Genomic DNA, 21,961 nt, shown 5'->3' on the forward strand with positions numbered 1-21,961 from the left:
AACGTTATTCACGGTGATTTTCAAATAAAAATATATTAATATGATTTTTTTTAATTTTTTATATCAATATATTAAAATCATAAAAAAAAATTATAAGTATTATTTTGATGTATTTTTAAATGAAAAATAATTTTAAAAACACTTTAAAAATTATAAATTAGCATAATATCAACGGGCATGTATTACAATTTTTCTTATCGGTAAGATAACTTAATAGTTTAACTATCATAATTCATTCTGATGAACTCAATGATTGCATAGTGTTCTATGCATGTATTTTGTGTTAGGTTATTGCAAAGTCTTGTATTTGTTGAATTAGCAAAAAGATTGATCTGTAGAGTAAAATAAACAACATGCTCACATTCCAGCTTCTTGCATAAAGAAAAATAGCAAAGAGTAATTAGGAGTGAGCAAAAAAACTGGAAAACCAGTTAAACCGAGAAAATCGAAAAAAATTAACTGAAAAAACCGAACCGCGAAAAAACCGATTAGAATTTTAAAAAAACCGACCGGTTCAGTTTCGGTTTTATAAGTCTGACACTGAAAAAATCAAATCGAACCGAACCGAACCCAAACAAAAAAAACTTATTCAAACTGAAAAGGCCGAGCCAAACCGGTTTTTATTCTAAAATAATCGAACCGAACCCGGTTGGTTTGAACCGGTTTAAATCAAAACCAGTTTGATTATTTTTTTTTATAAAAATCAAACAAAACCAAAAATAATCATCTCTCTAAATCAGTTATATTTAGCTATGATCCAAAAAAAGAATTCGAAGAGGGCAGCAATCTAGACGAGGAGGGACTCGACAGAAAAGCCCACCGGAGGAAAATGACGAAGGCAAAGATGCAAAGGGTATTTGGAATTAATTGTGAAGTTTAGGAAAATGTAAAAGTGAGCTTATTCAAATAATCTCATAAATTCTTGTATATAATGAATTGATGATGTGATCATATTTTAAATTATTCATTGTGAGATGTTACATAAGCACAACGAACACCGTCAATTCCAAATGTTTAATTTTTTTTCTTGATTGATGCTAATTGTTTCAATGATAGCCCACAAGAAATAATAATTGATGTGTTGACTAAGACGTTAAATTAAAGAAAAATATAAAAGTTGTGGCATTTTCCTTGTAGCAAATTGCTATTGAGAATTTACCAAAAAATAACAACAAAAAACATATATCTTAGCTTTTAGTAAGGTGTAGTTTATGCTTTAAGGGGATTATATATCTGTCAAAAAAACTTAATCTCACATCATAATATTTTATTTTCAAACACTCACTTAGCACACTACAGATTTTGACTATGCATTTAATGTTATTTTATTTTTGTCTTTTTTTTTCAATTTAGTTTTTAAGAAAAAAAATCAAAAGCTAATTTAAGTTAAATTATTATGGAATATCAAATTTAAAATATAAAGGGCCAAATTGAAAGCAACAGGGAAAATAGGTGACACCTCAAAGTTTGTAAAATAAGCTCAGATTGGTTCTTTTACTTTCCAGTTTTTTTTCAATCCCTTTGTTTTTTTAGATTTCAATTTAGACCATGAAAAAGGTCAATCTTGGCATCAATAGGTTCCATTCGATAAGGAGAGTTTCACTCAGGTGTCATCTTGCCTTTTCATCTCCTATAATGATAAATATGAGCTCAATAAACTTTTTTATTTTATATTGATTTTAGGTTTATGGACTGATTTTTTAAATTATTTGGAGTTATATATCAGTTTATCAAAATATATAAAAAGTTTTATAGATGTTTTTGGTAAAAACAAATCAATTCAAAATAAGTTTTTAGATCAAGAAAATAAAAACTTTAATTTTCCAATCATCATCTTGCCCAAAATTTGGGAACAAGCAAGTGACACATTGCCAGCCTTTTCTATCAAAAAAATCTTGTTTGCCCCATTTCCAAATAAGAAAAATTAAGGTCCCTAGGCCAAAAAAATCAAGACCCCGAGCACAAGCCGTTTTGAAAATAAGCTAAGCACGCGTGCCTGACTAAACAACGCATGACCTTTTTTTTTTTAATTTTTTTAATTGACACATTTTTATATGTGTTTTTTAAAAGTAATTTACATTTAAAATAACACTCTTTTTCTCTAATTTTTTTAGATTTTTTATTTAGTATTTTTTTAAATAGCGATTGTATTTTTAATTATTTTATATATATTTAATGATTCAAAGAGATTATTCTAACTCATCTATAATTTTTTTTATGTTCTATATAAATAAAATTTATTTTCATTATGTGTTTATAAAAAAAATTATCTGTACTTGGTAAAAAAAAAGTGCATTTTATATAAAAAGAAAAAAAACACGTGCATTAAAGGGAAATTTTTGGGTTAAATATCATACTTATCTATCTTTTACTTTTACATGAATGATTATCTTCTTATTTTAGAAGGTGAGCAAAAAAATCGAAAAACCGAGAAAACAAAAAAAAACCGAACCGTGAAAAATAACCGATTAAACCAATTAAAATTTTGAAAAAACCGGCCGATTCGGTTTCGATTTTATAAGCCTAAAACTGAAAAAACCGAACCGAACCCAAACCGAAAAAAACCCGAGCCAAACCGGTTTTTGTCCTAAAAAACCGAACCGGACCGAAACCGGTCGGTTTGAACCGGTTTCGGTTTTTTTTAAAAAAAAATTCGGTTTGGTTACTTTTTTTTTATAAAAACCAAACGGAACCGAAAATAATCACCCCTAGTTTTATAATATTTTTTTGGTTAAAAAACATGTTGAAAAGGCTTGAATATTTATTTTTATGAAAAAATTATTCCATCCACCATAAATCACTAGTCAAATATGTAAGTCATATCTATATTATAATAGCACCCTAGCGAAAAGAAAAAAGGGGATCATTATTTTGGTTACTCTCTTTGAAATGCGATAGCCTAAAAAGAAGGCGATAACTGAAGAAGGGAATGTGTTTAAGAGAAATAGTTAGACCAAGTTCTACCTTCTTAGAAAATTTGGTTCACCTTACTCACCGGATTGGAGACATCCAAAAGCTCAGGAAGATATCACATGTCCAAATTGTTGCATTAAGATACAGACGTGCAAAATTAGATTTCAACAGATAAGTGACTGATGCTACGCCACGGATCGGGTTGATTTTGTTTTAATATAATTTTTTAAAAAGTTAATTAAGGTTAATTTGACTAACTCACTATTTGAAATATAAAATTAGAATAATTTCATAGAAAGAAAAACATAAAAAAATCATGAGATTCAAGGCCCGATAATCTAACATCGAAGGATAAAATTAAAAAAAAATTAATTTAAAAAAAAACCTAAAAATTAAACTTGAGTTGAATCAAGCTAATCTTCAAAACCCGTAGTGCGAGTCATGAGATCAAGATCACTCTATAAAAGACAAACATGAAAAAACCACGAAGCAAAATTCCTAATCATCTAAAATTAAAAATAATAATAAAAACAATGAGGACCAATCTCATATAAAAACTAAAAACAATGAGGAACTAAATTAAAAAATAAAATAAATCAAGAAATAAATTCTCGTTAAATTATTTTCTGTGGTCCCTTTTCTTTTCAAAACACATTATTATAATTATAAGAAACATTAAATGTTGTGGGAAAAGTACTGTAAACAAAAACGATGGACATGCTCTCATATTTCGTTGTTTTTTTTTTTATTTTAGTCATTGAACTTTTATTTTAGGCAATATTTTCCTTTTATAGCAAATTGAAAGCCAATGCTTCAAATTTATTAAGGAAGGGCAAGATTGAAAGAAAAAGAATCGGAATGAAAAAGACAAAGAAAATAGGTGTTCATTTTGTAATTGGGTCAAAATATTCACTTAAGTCCTCCTACTTTTCAAATTTAAACCTTTAAGTTCCTCAATTTTTTTAAAAAATAATTTTGGTACAAAATTTAAATTTTCTTATTTTTCAGTCTTGAATTGAGAGATGAGGGAGAAAGTTGTTGAATTCTAGTGATGGAAAGAAAAAGCCTCAATTGACATCGATTTTGGCTATGACAAATGTTGATTTTGGTGTAAGTAGATTATATTCGACGACAGAAGTTTATCCTAGGTCTTTTTTTATCCCTCACCTTGCTTGAGATGATAAATTTAAGCTTAGAAAGTGTTTTGGTTTTATGTTGATATCTATTTTTAGTAGTTTTTTGAGTTATTTGGGGTCATGGATAGGTTTGTCAGGATGTGTAAAGTGTTTTTTAGGTGTTTTGGATGAAAAACAGGTTGAAATCGAGTTTATTGGATAAAAAACCCTTAGCTTGAATTTCCGACAACCTTCTAGTCACGTGAAACCAGGTTGTTTGTCACAGTCATGTCGCCTGTTTATTTTTTTTCAAAAAAATTAGGGACAAACCACCCTGTAATAAACAAAAAAATAAACTCAACTCAAGTACGCAAGAGGCTCTTCTAAGCATATATACGCTGGGCCACCCAAGCCAAGCTCGTATAACTAGGTATTTTTGCCATTATTTTTTGGTCTTTTATTTTTTGCCACTAGAAAGAAAACGCAGCAGCACTTCCAATGACATTATAAAAAAGCATTTTTGAACACCGTAAGACATCGCTCAAAGAGCGCAAATACCTCCCAAGCACTCCGAGCATACCAAATTGTCTCTAAATAGACTTAGTAATAATAATAATAATAAAAAAACATTACATAAAGACAAATAAACCCCTTTTAACACTAGTTTTAAAACTTTTGTTTTAAAAAATATTTTAGCTATTTCACTATGTTTTTTTTTTATATTGGATCAAATATCAAACTACATCCAGAAAAATAACCTTCGTGAAATTACCATTGACACAAGTTTTAATACTTTTTTTGCTTATGTGAAAAATCCTATATACTCCAATAGCATTAAGTTCTTTGAATAGAGAAGCAAAACCATAAAATCACTGAACAGTGATTTCACTCACAAGCAGTGAAAATCCTTCATGTTTTAGTGTTTTTTTTTTTTAATTTAATACTCTCTTTCCAACCAACTTCAAATGAGATTAACCACACAGTCCAACACATTTTGGCAGACCTTCCATTGGAAACCTGAATCGAGTCCAGCCTTTTAAGCTTTGACAAATGCATATATACATGATACATACCCCAAAAGAAGGAAGCAAAAATGTGATCACAAAGAGTCACGTTATCTAAAAGTAAACAACAGGACCAAATGCAAATTACAAGAGCTATCAAGTTTGTCTCACCAGCTTAAAACCTTCAATTGCTCTTTCCAGCATATATTTTCAAATAAACTGTAAGAGGTTCACTTAGCGCTCATCCATTAAAAGGAAAAGACTTGAGGTTCAAAGGGCTACATCATTACACAGAATTCAAGTTCAACTACTGTCCTGGGAAGAATTGCAATTAACAAAACTGCCAAAACTATGTTTTCCATGACAACCGACCAAAGATAAGATCCAAAACGCCAAAGGGGAAACTTTTTTTTTTTTTTCAGTCCACAGCAATACAACTAGAACGTCATCTTTCATGAAGCCAGAGCCTAGAGCCCACTGTTTATTCTGCACTGGTATATGAACAACAAGAAACACATGTTCATACATGTGTGCCAAATGAAAAGGGCCTTTTACCGTACTGGCTGCTGATTGTAATGATTCTTCTCTTTCTTCTTGGCTGCGGCAAGCCTTGCACTTCTTGCAGCAGCCTCATGAGCAGCGGCTTTTGCAGCACCATCCATCTCTTTACTAGACTTCTTCTTCTTTGCAGATGCCATCCTCTTTAGTCGTTCTTTCACGTCAACTGCAGAAGCATCCTCCTCTGCCTGTTCCGCTCTAGCAGCTTCTTCTGGCCCATTATCAGCTTCTGAACTGGCAGGCTGATCTTGGGGCTCCTTTGCTGACTTTTCCTTCTTTTTCTTCTTCTTAGCGCTTTTGGACTCCCCAGCGACATTTTCCTTCTTATCTCCCTCTTCATTAGTCTCCCCATCTTTCTTCTCATGTGCAGCCTCTGCAGTCGCAAGTCAAAAAAACTCTGGCTCAGAAGAGATTCACCACGAGAAGCATATCTAAAGCTAAACGCTTGGCTACAAAAATAATAGGGAACAACTGCACTTTACACTTCCACTGTCCTAGCAAAAACTGAATGAAACAAGAAAAATACCCCTTTCTATACCAATAAGGTGCAAAAGAGAAATTATGAAACACTTCGGAGTCAAAGGGACATAGAAACAGGTCGATGCGCGCACACGCACACACATTATCTGCTAATTTGCAACTAACCTGATGGTGCACAAAACAGGTGAATGTGCACACAGATTATCTACTAATTTGCAAATAACCTGATGATGCACAAAATGGTTAGAATATACATTTTGAGTCGCCTATAACAAATATGATCCAATCATCCAAGTTACAATTTCAATATGCATTGTTAAGTAATGAAGATTATCAATGAATGAACAAAGTATAATGCTCAAACAACAAGATAATATTTAAGAAACATTTTTTAGTATGCAAACAATCAGGGACCCTGGATGATGTTTCATTGGCACTAGCGATGTACTCATCCAGGTCATTGTTATTAAAAACTTATCTAAAACAAAGATGATGCATTAACAGATTTTAAACTGTGCTAATTACACCTATCCATAACTTGGGTCAATTTTAAGAAGCAAAAATTAGAAAGCACAGCAGATACACTTTCGAGCTTTTATCATATAACTGGAATTACCACGTGACTCATCTTGGCCATTGCTATCTTTTTGAGCAACTCCAAAATCAGCAAGAAGGGCCTCTAGCTCTTCAAGTTCCTTCTTCTTTCTTTCCTTCTTTGAAAGTTGTCTTTCTGTCTCCTTAGGCAGCACAGGAACTTCCAGGGCCTTCTTCACCACTGGCTCAGGTTGCACCGGAGCCTCTGGTTCATGGTCATTTTCTTCCTCTACATCATCATCACCTTCATCCAAAATATCTTCTTCACTCTCACTTTCCTGCAACCCCACAGAAAAAAGAAAGCAATCAGTGAATGCCAATGAACAATAAAGTCTTTATCAACCATTTCAAAGTTCTATCTGTCTGTATGGGGTAGTGAAAGACAAATAACACAAAAATAGTATATGCATGAAGCAAGTAGGAAACAAATGTGTCATAATAACTATTCATGGTTATAGAAGCACAAAATCAAAATCTTTTATGACAATAATGTGCTGTCACAATAATTGAGCCTTCCTATAATCATCCAGAACTTCTCTTCGGCCTCAGGTTGAGCTTGTATTTAGGATATAATGATGCGCAGCTTATTGTTTTCTCTGTAGATGTACCTTCTCTATTCATTTCAAGGATAAAAATAGTGAAATAGCATACCACCAATTTGGAAAGGCAATCATAACAGCCCATATATATCACTATGTAATCACAGTATATAACAGGACAGCACCAAAAATCCAATTATTAAAAAGATGCAAAAACGAAAACCTAGAGCATTGCACATGAAACTAAAACAGGCAGACACAAACAAGTATGGCAAATCTGATTGGATTAACAAAAAAAATACTTATACCTAACAATATAACACATCAATCAATCACATATAGCATATGCCAGTAATACATCAAACTCCAAAACATAATAAAATCGTCATCCACGCCATAATAATCCGACATCAATTTTGAAGAACTCTTGAATCCGTTTCTATAAACACACACACTTATATATACTCTAATCGTTCAAATCATCCTCTCACCTCTACATGGGCAGATTTCTCCTCACTCTTCTGCTGCTGCGAGGACCCCCAGACAGAAGGAGGCGGAGCCGTCGTTGCATAATAATCATCATCATCTTCATCATCAACATCAGCCCAGGATTTAGCAGTAAGTTTCGCCGGAGCCCAAAAAACTTCCGGCTCGGGCTCCTTCGACTGCTGCTCTTTCCCACTCTTAGAACCCCCTTTTCCACTCTTGGAACCCCCACGGTCCTTATCAGATTTCTTCTTCTTCCTCAACGTCTCAAGCGCAGCAAACACGTTCGTGTTGTTAATCACCAACGATCCCTCATCTCTCCTGCTTCCTCCACCCGCCATGATTACCAACTTAGAGACAAAACTGTAATTTCGAGGAAATCTCAGGGACTAAATTCGGAATTTGTGGAAAATCTTATTGACAAACAACAACAAGAAGTTCCTAGGATTTCAAGAAACGAAGATCAGAGAAATTACGATTAAAAATATGAATTAAAATTCTAGAAAACAAGATTATTAAGTGGTAATTTTGTATTTCTTGACGAATCGATTAAGAATCAAATCGATGAAATTTAACTTCTAGAGTTTCTCGATGATTTCTATACAAAAATGAGGGTTTTTTTGTGGTAATTGAGAGAGATTACGTTCCGGTGAAAGACGGCGATGGTGGGTGATGAGCGGCGGTGACAGGGAAAATTAGGGTTTTAATGGATATTTTTATTTTATTTTCTTTTTTAGCAGATAAAAAGAGAGATAAAGAGGGGGGGGTGGGGGGGGACAGATGGAGAGAGCGAAGCTGGTAAGGCTTGCTTGTTGTTGTGGTGTTATTGGATAACGTGATGAGAGGGTAGAAGAAATGTGAGAGAGAGTGAAATTTATAGGGTTCGTTTTTTTATTGAACGCTTGCCCTTATTAAAATCTTTTATTTACGGCTAGTAGTTGCTCGAAACGGCGTCGTGCTGAGGATTTGCAATTTACGAAAAATATAACAGAATTTTTATGCGTTTTTTTTTATATATATTTTTGTAATTTTTCGTTGATAGTGCTTTATGAGCAATCCGTCAATTATCCCAAAATCATGTCAAAAATAAAAAGGGGGTTGAAGATTGTTCATGATAAGGAGTAGGACTCCGATAATTTCTTAGAAAGGTTAAAACTATGATAGATTTTTAAAAGGGTTAAAATTATAGTTTTTAAACTTGGTCCGGGCTGGGTTTAGAGTTTTGACTGGGTCACCGGGTCGACTGGGTCAATTTCTATTTTTTAAAAAATCAAAACGGCGTCGTTTTAGTAAAAAACAAAAGTCAACGAGTTGCAACCGGGTTTTGCCGGTCAACCGGGTCAACCAGCCGGGTCGGCCGGGTCACACCGGGTCAGGACCTTTTCTATTTTTTCTTCAACTTGACCCAGTTCCAGCTCCGGGTCAACCCGCCGAGCCGGATTTCAAAACTATAATTAAAACTTAAATTTTTTATTTTTTTTAGGGCAACACATGTAAAATATGTATATTATCCTTCAAGATTTTTTTAAAAAATTAGGAGCCAACCCACTTGCCCTTTTATCTTCGCCCCACCATGATAGTTTTTTTACCGATCAATCAAATCTCCTTAATTGGCATCTTTAAACTTTCTTTTTTAGATTACGAAAGGTATTTGTTATGGTGTTTCAATTCTAATTTTAAAAAATTTATAACTTTTTTATTTTAAATTAAATTTTTATATTTTTAAAAATACTTTAAAAAAAAATACCTAGAAATTTTTTATAATATTCATTGAAACAATATAATAATAATTTTGAGTCTCTCCATCCAAAAACTTTAATAGTAGCTTTTAAGAATATTAAAATTTTTTCAAAACCTATTAGTTACTATCAAAGTAACCAGGAGTAAATAAGTTTTTTTTTCATTTTAATTGCCCAGTGAAATAACTAAAATTCCATTGAGAAAAAAATGAAAGTGGCTTCAAGGGGCATTTTGTATTTTCACAATGGTTTTTTGTTTATTATAATGTCACCTGATAAACAATTTGATATTTGACCAGATATAAAAAATAATAACAATTAAAAACATGGTAAAATTACCAAAATACCCTTAAAAGCAAAATTTTATAATTAGAGTCAAAGGGTTTTTTCATCTTTGCTCAATTTTTTTTTTTGTTAAGTCAGCTAACACAATTTGATATTTGGCTAAATAAAAAAAAGGTCAAGTGTGTGTACGACACTGTAAAGCTTGTGGGAGGTGTCCACACACTCTTTTGCGACGCGTGCAAAGTCTCTCGGCGTCGAAAAATGCCCTTCCACCATGTCGTTAGAAACATTGTCATATCCTCTTCCATTTAGAGTAGTGTGTGTCAGCGTTAATGATCCGGTTTGTCACCAATGACCATTTCTTTCTTTCTTTTCTTATTTTCTATCTCCTCCCCTGAAAATTATAATTTGACCCACTTTATTGTTGATATTTCAACTTCAATCCTTATTCTTTATTTTCTAATTTATTTTCTGGGCCTTTTTGTAGAAGTTTTATTGTTTTCAATTGCGTACTTCAATCCCAATTTACCGAATATAATATTTTCTAATTTGATCATTAATTTTTTTATTTTTTATTTTTTTTCTTTATCTTTTTGTAAAAGTTTTATTGGTTTTAAACTTCATCATTCAATCTAAATTGACGGTATTATGCTTTTCAATTTGGTCATCGTTGTTTTGATTTCTATTTTTTTCTTGACTCGTTTTGGAAAAGTTATTATTCTTTTCAATTCCACCCTGCAATCAATTTTTATTTTATTTTTCATGTCAATTTTGATCCCTGTTCTTTTGATTTTTTGGGGTCTTTTTTTCTAAATTGATTTTTCTTTTCAATTTCATCATCGAATCAAATATAAAATTTATTTTATATTTTAATTTTGATCTTCATTCTTTTAATTACCATTTTTTAAATCCTTTTATATGATTGAATTTTTTTTTCCAGTTTTATCCTTCAATATGTGATTGATAAAGAATTGAACTTCATGTTTTTCAAAATAGGGTGCTTCGGATCTAATGACCTGGGTCATGAATTTGAAAAGTTAACATGAGTTTTTTTTTAAAAAAAAAGCCTTATAATTATTTATTTTCTTATCAGGTTATTATAATTTCATGATCTAGGCCACGAGTTTGGTGAAATATCTTGTATTGGCTTGGCCCTTATTACTAGAGTTATAGGTTTGTCATGCTAACTCGAGTTAATCAGGATTGGCTTTTTATGTTGTTTTTTTACCCTGTTTTATTTTTTTTATTTAATAAGTTATGACTTGAGATATATTGTTTGTTCCCTGTTGAAAAAAATATTCATCTACTATCATTTCATATTTTTCTTGTTTAATTAGAATAAAGTTAGAGACCTATGACTCGAGCAACATATTTTTTTTATATAAAAGATATAATTACAACAACTATAAATTATTTTTATACAAAAAAAATAGTATATTATGGACACCGAGGCTAGTTTATCCTCGATCTTCAACCTTTACACCATTGATGACATCTCTCGTATATAATTTATGACCTTTTTAAGAAAGAATTTTGAATCTTCGTTCTCTGACTTTGGCCATGCAAAACCGTAACAATAATATTATATTACATAGTTTAACTTCTAAGTTTCCATAATAGACAACATTAGGGCTAGGTGCCCAAGCTTTATTCTTAGCCAAATCAAAATTCAATTATTACATTAAAAAAATATGCGAGTGCAAATTTTTTTTCATGTGATAAAATATTTAAAATGAAAATAAAAATATGATTAATGTATCATATTAAATTAATCAACTACCATATGTATCAGTAAATACAATAAAAAAGAGTTGGAGTGACTTGTTCGACCTAGCAAACTAAAAGCGAACCGGACACTCTGTTCAACATACTGTCATTTTAACCTCTACCTAGTTTAAGCTTAAATGTGAAATAGCATACTATTAAAGGATCACATGATATAAAAAAAAACACTAGGGAGTGAAATGAAAAGATGGTGAGCTATTGTATTATGTTGACCTAGGTGAACACATGGAATTTTCAATTCAAATATTGGACACAACCATAATAAGTTAACTCGATTAAACTATATGTGTATTTCTTTTTCCTTCCTTTATTTTCTTCCATGTTAGGCTTTCATTAAGTCTTAATTGACCTCAGATTTGATTAAATATGGAACTAAATTGAAAAGTTATAGAAGAAATAAAGATGAAATTTAAGAAATAAATAAATATTAAATGATAAAACAGAAAAAAAATATGAGCATAAATAACAAGAAAGAAACCAAGCAAACCCAAACGGGTCTCTTGAAGTTGGGTTAATTTTCTAAACCTACAACCTATGAAATCCTAGATCCGGGTTCCAACTAAGAAGCTCAATTATCAACCAATTTAAAGTTGAAGAATGAAATAAAAAAAACATATAACAATTAAAAGAATAAGGACAAAATTTATATAAAAATAAAATAAAATAAAACTATTTTTGAGGGATGAAATTGAAAAATAAATTTAATTAAGAAAAGGATTCAATATAAAATAAATAACAATCAAAATAATATGGACCAAATTTGATAGATAAAAAAGTTGAAGGAGGATGAAATTGAAAAAAAACTTTAATTTTATAAATCATTTCAACTAAATTAAATAGTAATAGAAAAAAACATGAACTGAATTTGAAGGTAAAAAAAATTGAAAGGTTGATTAGGAATTTTAGAGGTTTAAAATTGAGGAGGAGAGAGAAAAAAAAAGGAAACAAAAAGAAAATGTCATCAATGCCAAACTAGAGGTCTTTATGCCACACACGTCGCTCAGAGATGGAGGGGCCAATGAGATAATTCGAATACCACCCTAAAAGCCATCATTTGACCACCAAACAGCTCCTTACGCACCGTCTGAATAGCATAGAGGCGTTCTACATGTGCATTGCATACGCCAACCATATTGTTTTTTTTAATAAAATTTTATATTTATTAAGATACCAAATTTCCGTATTCAACTTGATTATATAAAAAAACCATGATGAAAATGCAAGGAAAGCCCTAGCACAGAGATTTTTCTTTTAAGGATAATTAATCATTTTACTATGCTTTGAAACGTGAAAAGTCAAAAAAGCCCTTAGATATTAGTTTTAAACATTTTTGTTTTTAAAGGTATTTTAGTAATTTCAATGTGTTTTAAAAAGTGAAAAATACATATTTCCCCTTATCAAACTAATAATTATTAATAAGTGGTGTGAAAAAACCAAAATTATCTCATAGCAAAGCCATTGATTTTTTTCAAGAAAGGTGAAATAATAATTATATTATTGTAGTGAATAGTGTCTAGGGACAAAGTGAATTTACTTGTGTTTTAGCTTTTTTTTGTTATTTGGAACTATGGAGTTATTGGTTTTGACATTGATATACATGAAAATCTCTACATATCAAAAACATTATTTTCTATTAAAATAAAATACTTGCTTTGCTTTTTTAAAGGTCGTTGAATAAATATCAAGAAGTTAATGGTTTCTCTTGTTAAAAAAATAGAATTTTCACTTCAAAAAATCTATCTCTCAAGTAACATGAATGTTTGCAATGCGATGGTTTTTTATTGTTTGCCTCTTTAAGTTTAGTCATGAGTAACATATAGATGATTTTTGATGAGGTGACATATATCTATTTTAACCGACATATGTGTTTTTAGTGAATATTTGATATTAAGATAGTTTTTGTTGTTATGATTTTTAAAAAGCATGTTTAAAAAAAATTATAAATTGTAATTTTTTTGTAACTAATATTTTAAAAAATAATTTTTAATAGAATCAATTTAAAACTATGGTTTGTGTTATTTAAGTTAACACTTTTATAATTATGATTGAGGCAAAACGTAGTTTCATTACGTTGCCAAATTTACTCTTATACTCTAACTTTGACTTCAATCGATCATTGATATAGTGGCGGGACTAGAATTATTTGTTAGAGGGAGCCAAAATTAATATAATAAGATATAATATTTTTTTATTTGAATATTCAAACCACGGATAACTTTTGACCCAATGAGACTGAAATCGACGAGGATGTTTTTTACCAGTTAGCAAATATTCAGACATTAAAGGTTTATATGATCCCAGATTAATGTATGCCCTTCGAATTTCATCTTATTGATTAACCGGGTATTCCTAAATTTGAGGATGATTACATGAATCTCTAATTAAATGAGCAATGTCAATTCTGGTAAGAGGTTGCTCACTAGTAATCAACGCAGATTCTTTGTAAATTGAAGCATATTGGGGCTGCTCAACCATAACTTCAACATTACATATTGGAGTTGGTTCACTAGGCTGTGAGTTATCAATATTTTTTTTTTTAAAAAAAATCAATTCTTCTTATTTTGTTCACGGTTCAATCTAAGATCAAAACATATATCGTAAGAAAAAATTGATAATTTTGATGACTTTGCTAAAAACAAAATATATAAAAAAAATCCAAGCATAATCAAAACAAACCAATAAAATATATCTAATTAATTAGAAAAAAAATCATTATAACAAGAATTCAAAAAAAAATTGGTAGAACTAGCAGATCTGAGAAATAAAAAGAGCAAAAATGGTAGAATTATAAAAAAAAAACCTCATAAAATTATTAACAAACATCTCAAAACAAAATAAAAATAGATTTTAAATTTAAATTACTTTGTTTTGTTTGATGAAAGATAAATTAATTAATGACTCTGCTTCAATTTTTTTATAGAAAAATTTTGCTCGTAATTTGTATTTTTATTTCTCTGTTTAATCGGTAGCAGGATTTATATTAGGATAAATTGATGTCTACTTGCCTCTGTTCATTTATTTCACAAAGCAATTTTTTTAAATTTTTTTCTTTACACATATGCCAATATGCCAAGAGTAAAATGGAAATCAAAAGGAAAATCACTGTAATAAGGCCACCTTAATCTCTGGGTAATGAAAAAAAAATGTTTTAGGGGGGCCCGGGCCCCTGCTTGCCCCCCTTGCTTCCGCCCCTGCATTGATGGTATTTTTAAATGATATTTTTGTTTCTTAATACTTATATCATGAGCAGTTTTTAGATAGACTTGTTCTATTATCTTGTTTATTTTTATTTTTTAAAAATAACATTATCTTTTTCTATAAAATGAACAACATAAACGTAAGATTTATAAATAAAATTAAATGGGATTTATTCATTATTAAGTAAATTTACTATATTATTAGCTTACATTACATTGCAAGTCAGATCAATTTTTTTAACGTAAAAAGAAAAATCAAAGCGTTGTTAATGTATTTTATAATAATAATAATAAAAAGTTATGAACTTAAACTATGATACATATTGAATGATATTTTTTAAAATATTGATACGGTGATTTATTGGATAACATTTATTTTCAAATATTGAGACGACAATATATTAGATTGATTAAGGTTAACCTCTCAAATTTTTAACTCTGGTCATGAGATTGTGATAACCCTATAAAAAAAATTAAAATAAATTATGAAAGTCAATTTGATAATCAATCTAGTGTTAAAAAGATGGTATTTAAAAGAAAAATATTAAATTAAAAAAGGATAAAAAAACTACTCGGATTAACCTGTCAAACCAATAAAACAGGTTATGAGTTTGAGATAACTTTATAGAAAGCAAATAAAAAAAAATATGAAGCCCAGTTTCCAATAACCTTAATGTTGAAGAATGAAATTAAAAAAAAAAAAAACTCAAGTCAACTTGGCCTAACTCGTTAAACTCATGACTTGGATTTTAAGACTAGGATGACTTCATAAAAAACAAAAAAAAAAAATTAATACAAAGCTCATTTCTAATGTAATATCCCACATCGGCGGGTCAGAGTTTGGTAGCTGGTCTTATTAGTAGTGCTGGTTGCTAATATGTTGTACGTGTTTTGGGGTGTCAGGCTCAGTGATGGACTCACATCACCAGGAACAAAACCGTAAGGGCGAAAGGCCCAAAGCGGACAATATATGACAAGTTGGACCGGGCTATTATATTTGATATCATAACCGACCTCACTGGTTGTCCGGTTGTGCCGACGGTAGGGGTGATCATTTTCGGTTTGGTTCGGTTTTTATCAAAAAAAATAATCAAACCAAAATAAAATAAAAAAAACCAAAACTGGTTCAAACCGACCGGTTTCGGTTCAGTTTTTTTGGACAAGAATTGGTTCAAACTGGTTTGGCTAGGTTTTTTTCCGGTTTGGCTCAGTTTTTTTCAGTTTGGGTTCGGTTCGGTTTTTTCGGTTTCAGGCTTATAAAACCAAAACTAAACCGAACCGGTCGGTTTTTTCAAAATTTTAATCGGTTTTTTTCACGGTTTGGTTTTTTCGATTATTTTTTCCCGTTTTTCTCGGTTTAATCGGTTTTTCAGTTTTTTTACTCACCCCTAGCCAACAAGGTCGTTGGGCTCCTTAAGGGGGGTGAATTGTAATATCCCACATCGGTGGGTGAGGTTTGATAGTTGACCTTATTAGTAGTGCTGGTTGCTAACATATTGTAAGCGTTTTGGGGCGTCAGGCTCAGTGATGGGCTCACGTCACCAGGAACAAAACCGCGAGGGCGAAATGCCCAAAGTGGACAATATACAGCAGGTTGGGCTGCGCTGTTACATCTAACATATCCAATGTTGAAGGTTGAAATCAAGAAAAAAAAAGTAAATCCTTGAGATTGAGATAACTCTATAGAAAGCAAATTGAAAAAAAGTTATGAAGCTCAATTCCTAAACAATATAATATTGAAGGATGAAATTGAAAAAAATAATAAAAAAAAGACTTAGTTGTTTGAGGGTAAAGCTAAAAAAATTAAAAAATCCAATTAAAAAAATACCTAAAAATGAATCAAGTCAACTCGGGTTAACCTACCAAACTCATGACTCAGGTCATGAGATCGGGATAACCCCATAAAAAGAAAATAGTAAAAAAATCTATAAAGCTCAATCAAAGAAATATTCAATTAAATAATGACAAAAAAATAAAGAGAGTCAACTTGGGGTAACGTACCAAAGTCATCACATAGGTCATGACATCGAGATAAACTTATAGAAAAAAAATAAAAAAAAAATATTACAAAACTCAATTTCTAACCAACCAAATATTGAAGAAAACCTAAGTCAACTCGGGTTATCCTATTAAACCCGCGACTTGGGTCATGAAATCATAATAATTTCATAGAAAGCAATAGACAAATCTTATTTCTAATAGATCTACTATTGAAGATTGAAATAGAGAAGAAAAAAAATTAACTCTATGACACCGATAGATAACCTAACAAGAAAAAAAAATGAAGCACAATTCCTAAAACAATATAATATTGAAGGATAAAATTAAAAAAAAAACTAAAAACAAAATTAAGTTGATGAAAGGTGGAATTGAAAAAAAAAGGTTAAAAAGCAATACGAAAACCATTAAAAAACTTGTTTAGACTAAAAAAAAAAAACTCATATGACATCTTTTTTGTAAATATTAAAACATCAACATATTGAATTGATTTAGGTCAACTAACAAACCAATGTCGGGTCATAAACCTGACCGGGTTTAATAATTTTACTTTCTTAAAACTATTCTTTATTTAATTGCATGATAACAAAAATAAGCAATCGTAGTATTTAAGACTATATAAACTTTATAGAATATTGTTACGTGCTCTTTTTATAAATCATATCATAATGAGTTTTTTTTTATATATAAAAAACAGCATTCTGATAATTTCAATGTGAGCATATTAAAAAAAAAAGTATAAGAGCATCACACCACTCGTGCATTGTAGTGAGGATTTTCTTGTAATCCTTTTTTGATATGTGGACTTTTCTGGTATGATGACTAGCCACCTTAGGTTGGCAGAAAGTCGGGTTCTAACCAATCTAACACAAAAAAGCCCATTTTCCAACCCTTTTCTCCCTTGAAAAACTCCTAAAAAAATCCAAAAGACTTTAATAAACTCATTACCTTAAATCAGCCTTCAATCTTTCCAAAAACAAAAAACAAACTCCATTAAAAAAAATTAGAGCTCAAAAAAAAATTAGAGCCCCAATCTACCTTTTTTGTTAAAATGAAGGGTTAAAAACATTATAATAAAACTGTTCTTTCTAAATAAAACTCATTAACATCAAGAATATTTTTTTGGTAGTTGGATCGTGGTCAACCGACCCACTTTTTATCTCATCTCCTGGTTCTTGATGACCTTTCTATTCTCTCTTAAAGTTAGAGGTTGAAACATGAAAAAAAAATAAAAACAAAGTTTTGAACCAAAACATAAAAAACTTCAAGAAAAGGGACAAAAAAAACCAAAAACTTCAGGGATTAGAATAATAAAAAACATGGTTTATGCACATTGAAAAAATAGGCTGAATAGTTTCAAATTTGGTCCATAATATTTTAATTGGTTTGTATCAATACAATTGAATTTTATTTGGTCAAATAAAGCATTAACTTAACATCAAAACTTATTTTTGACATCGTAAGAACCTCACATTAAGCTAACCGAAACAAATCATTAAGTCCAATATTTAATCAACTCAATGTGAAATGAGTAAATTATATAAAAAAATCAAATGACTATCAAACATTGGCATATAACCATGCCACTCTTTTTAGCAAGAAGTTTCATCTCATTCAATCAATGGTTCAAGAAGTTCCATTATTATCAATCATTGAAATATAACCATGTCATTCCTTTCATTGTCAATCTCAAACTTTAAAGAGAATACTAAAACTCATTGCCCATTATTTATCCCATGACTCTTCTTCATCTTTTTATTATCTCAAATATCAATTCAAAAAAAAGGCCAAGGTTCACTGTTAATTATTAGCCTCATCGTTTCCTCTTTTTTTTTTCTTTCATTATCTTTGTAAAAGAATGGCAAATAACCATGCCACACATTTCATTCTCACCTAAAAATTCAATATTCTCTTAACATAGGCCATAAAACAGCTCCAGTTATTCCTTTGATGGAGAACCAATCTAATTATTTGAAGGCACTAAAGGCTTTATCACAAATATCAAAAGACATGTTCATTGTTCAATTTTTTCTTTTTTTTTTCTCTTGCCTCGGCATCAACTTTTAGCATTTGTTGTGCCTTTTCTCAATTAAAATCTCTCTTGCCCTCCTACACTTGATAAACATTTTCCTACCTTGAATCTTTTCATGGCATTTCATTAGTCATCAAAACTTGATTTGCCTTTAAGTACGGACAAATTATACTTTTGCCTTTTTTTGTAGCCTTTCTCAAAGTTTTCATGGATGCATAATAGTCTAAGGATTTTTTCATTTTTAGCCCTTTTTCAATCATTGGTCTTTCATTCTCAACATTCCTTTTAGCATTGATTCTATCATTGTCTTCATCTTTTCAACTAAAAAAATCCTCACTTGTCTCCAATATGGGGTGTGATCTAGGTCAGGGTTTTTTTAGAAAGAAAGATTTAATCGGGCTTAAATTAGGATTTCAAGGGATACATATTTTAAGAATTGTGAAATGAATAAACAAATATAGTCATTTCTCATTTTAAGTAAGGTCGGTTAAAACCGATAAATCTCGACCTCATCCAGTGTAATAATTTAAACTTGTAAAGAACCATGATTCATTATACATATTGTTAAAACTTAGCTCCATTATCTGTGATTTAATTTTGTATGTGGGCTCAAAACTTTTTTAGTCACCTCATATTGTTTGTCATGTTATTTTAACAAACATTGAATCATTTCTACAATCAAAATACTTTTAATCTTTTAGGATTGATTAGCCTTAATTTCACATGTTGGAGCTTGATCAAAATATCATAGTCAATAATAAAATGATAAACATCTCCTGATTTTAGGACAATAAAAAGAAAAAAAAAGCATATTTCATTAAAAAGATGAGATGCGATTCGAAAACAACGTGTAAAATAACAAAATTCCATAATAAAATTGTTGATAATGCAACACCTTGATTAGGCCAGCTTCTCCAACAACATCCATGTCTTGTCCCTTGTTATGCTCATGATGATCCAGTGATAATATGGTATATGGCATTATCCTTCACAACCTTGACTTGCCTCTTGCTTACCAATTTTCAGACTTAATGCTTGAAATTCTTGCAACTATTCACATCTCTCATCTGGATTATATCACTCAGGAAATGATGGTTTGAGGTAATTGTTGTTAAAGGCATGAAAATTCCAATATTGTGTCCAACTGTGCTCCTTTCTTGGCAATAAAACTGGGTCGAAATGGGAAGCATCCATGGAGTAAACCCTTCCCTAATCACAACACATCAATGCTTACAGTCTTGAAGTTGAAAAATGTCAGGTTATGAAAATAAAATAGTCTCTCATCACCATAATGTCAACATTGAAAAACGCTAAAAGACTTACATGGGGTTCTTTCCTTTTTTATAACCTCACCCTAAGAAATTCTCCCCCCCTATTTTTTAGTAGCACACACATTCAATTTATATTGTAATTCTTTTGGCTTGAAGGAGCAAAGAAATATGGACCCTTGGATTCATAAGATTAATTATGGACCATTTGATTAAAAAATAGACTGCTTGGTGAGAGGGTTTTCAATTTTAAAATTGATCATCTCCCTTTCACAATTACTATCAGATCAATAAAATAATAAATGCATTTTTTTAATTTTTTGATTTATGTTTTTGTGTTTTGATTTTTGAAAAAAACAGCATCAACGTCGACTCAATAAGCGCGTTAAAAATTGAACGTGTTGAAAGTATATTTTATTTTAAATTCTTTGGTAAAGACATTGAAAATGACGCAAATACGTCAAGAATATATTTTTGGGTTGTTTTTGCTATTTTTTGATTTGTTTTTTTAAAAATTTGAATAATAATATCAAAATTGAGTAACAACAACAGACCACCTATCACTCACTTTAAAAACAAAATACAAGAGTGGAAAGATGCGTCTTTTGCTCACGAGAAAAGAAACCCAGGCGTGGACCTACGTTCTTTTCTTGAGATCATTCAAGCACGTGGAGCTGGCTTATCAGCCTGGTTTTTTTTTTTTTTTGAAAAACAAATTACTTAATGCCCTCCCGATTTTTACCTTGTGTTAAGTTTTTATTTAAATTTCAATTAATACCATTTCTCATTTCTCATTGATCTTTTTTTTTTTGCTCACTTATTTTCAATAGTAATATTTTTATATGTTTTTTTAATGCTTCAAAGATATTGTTTTAATTTATATTTTAAATTTTACTCTTTTCTATTTGTTATGTATAAAAAATAAAAACCAATCATTCTTGATAAGAAAAAAAAAAAGCTCTAAATAAATAAAAAATGTATAAATTCAAAAGAAAACTCATGGTTAAATATTTGCATACTTATATTGCTTTTGTTTTTAGGAGAAAAGTTGACTTTATATTTTAACTTTTAAGTAGCATTACCAACTCTTTCTTTATTCATCGTTTCATTAATTTTTTTATTTAAATTTAAATTAATGCCCTCTCTCTTTAATTTTTTATTTTTTTAGTTTATATTTTTAAAAACTAGTTATTTTTATGTATTTTTATAATGTTTCAAAGATATTATCATAATTTGTTTCTTTTATATTTGATATAAATATAATTTATTTACATGATGTATTTATAAAAATAAAAAATTATTTGTTTTCTATAAGAAAAAATAACCTTTAAGATGAAAAAAAAAATAAAATCCATAAATTAAAATGAAAATTGAGGGATGCATGGTCTTTTGCTTTTAGGAGAAATAATTAAGTATTTAATCAACATTAATAACTCAGTCAAAACTTATTGATTCATATTATTTTTAATTTATTTTCTTAAATATAAATAATATTTTTGTATTTCTCAATTAAAAAATTATGATATAATAAAACATTTTTGTAACATTGACACATAATATTTCTCGTCTTTGTGTTAAATCTCAGATTACCTGCAGGGTGGATATAGAACCCAATTGACTGAAGATTCAAATCGGTCAAGGATGAAAAAAAATAATTTTTTTTTTTTAGCTCAATCCATGTTAAAAACTTGACTCAACTCCTAATATTATCAAATCAGACATCACTCAATTAAAAACGATGACTTCAACCCTTTAATTATTTTTAAAATATTTTTCTTCATAAAAATAATATCTTTTTATTAAACTAACCCATGTTAACTTTTCTAATTCGTGACCCGAGCTTAACTTAAGTTAAGTTTTACATCTATAATTTTTTAAAAATACGTTTGGCAATGCAACTGACTGTGTATTTGCCAAAAATTTAAATTTTTTGTTTATAATTAATTTTTTTATTTTAAAATTATTTTA

General features: G+C 30.0%; 1 protein-coding gene across 1 annotated transcript; it reads right to left on the reverse strand.

Annotated features, from left to right (window-relative positions):
* Positions 1-5,207: 5,207 nt before the first annotated feature.
* Positions 5,208-8,521, reverse strand: LOC7462960 (uncharacterized). The gene is made up of 3 exons (XM_002324224.4): positions 7,695-8,521; positions 6,687-6,942; positions 5,208-5,963 (listed from the first exon to the last, which is right to left on the reverse strand). Exons 1-3 carry the CDS (start codon positions 8,028-8,030, stop codon positions 5,584-5,586), a joined length of 972 nt encoding a protein of 323 aa, XP_002324260.1. The 5' UTR covers positions 8,031-8,521; the 3' UTR covers positions 5,208-5,583.
* Between the last annotated feature and the right edge of the window lie 13,440 nt (positions 8,522-21,961).

The sequence above is a fragment of the Populus trichocarpa genome, chromosome 18 (genome assembly GCF_000002775.5).
Source record: "Populus trichocarpa isolate Nisqually-1 chromosome 18, P.trichocarpa_v4.1, whole genome shotgun sequence".
NCBI lineage: Eukaryota > Viridiplantae > Streptophyta > Magnoliopsida > Malpighiales > Salicaceae > Populus > Populus trichocarpa.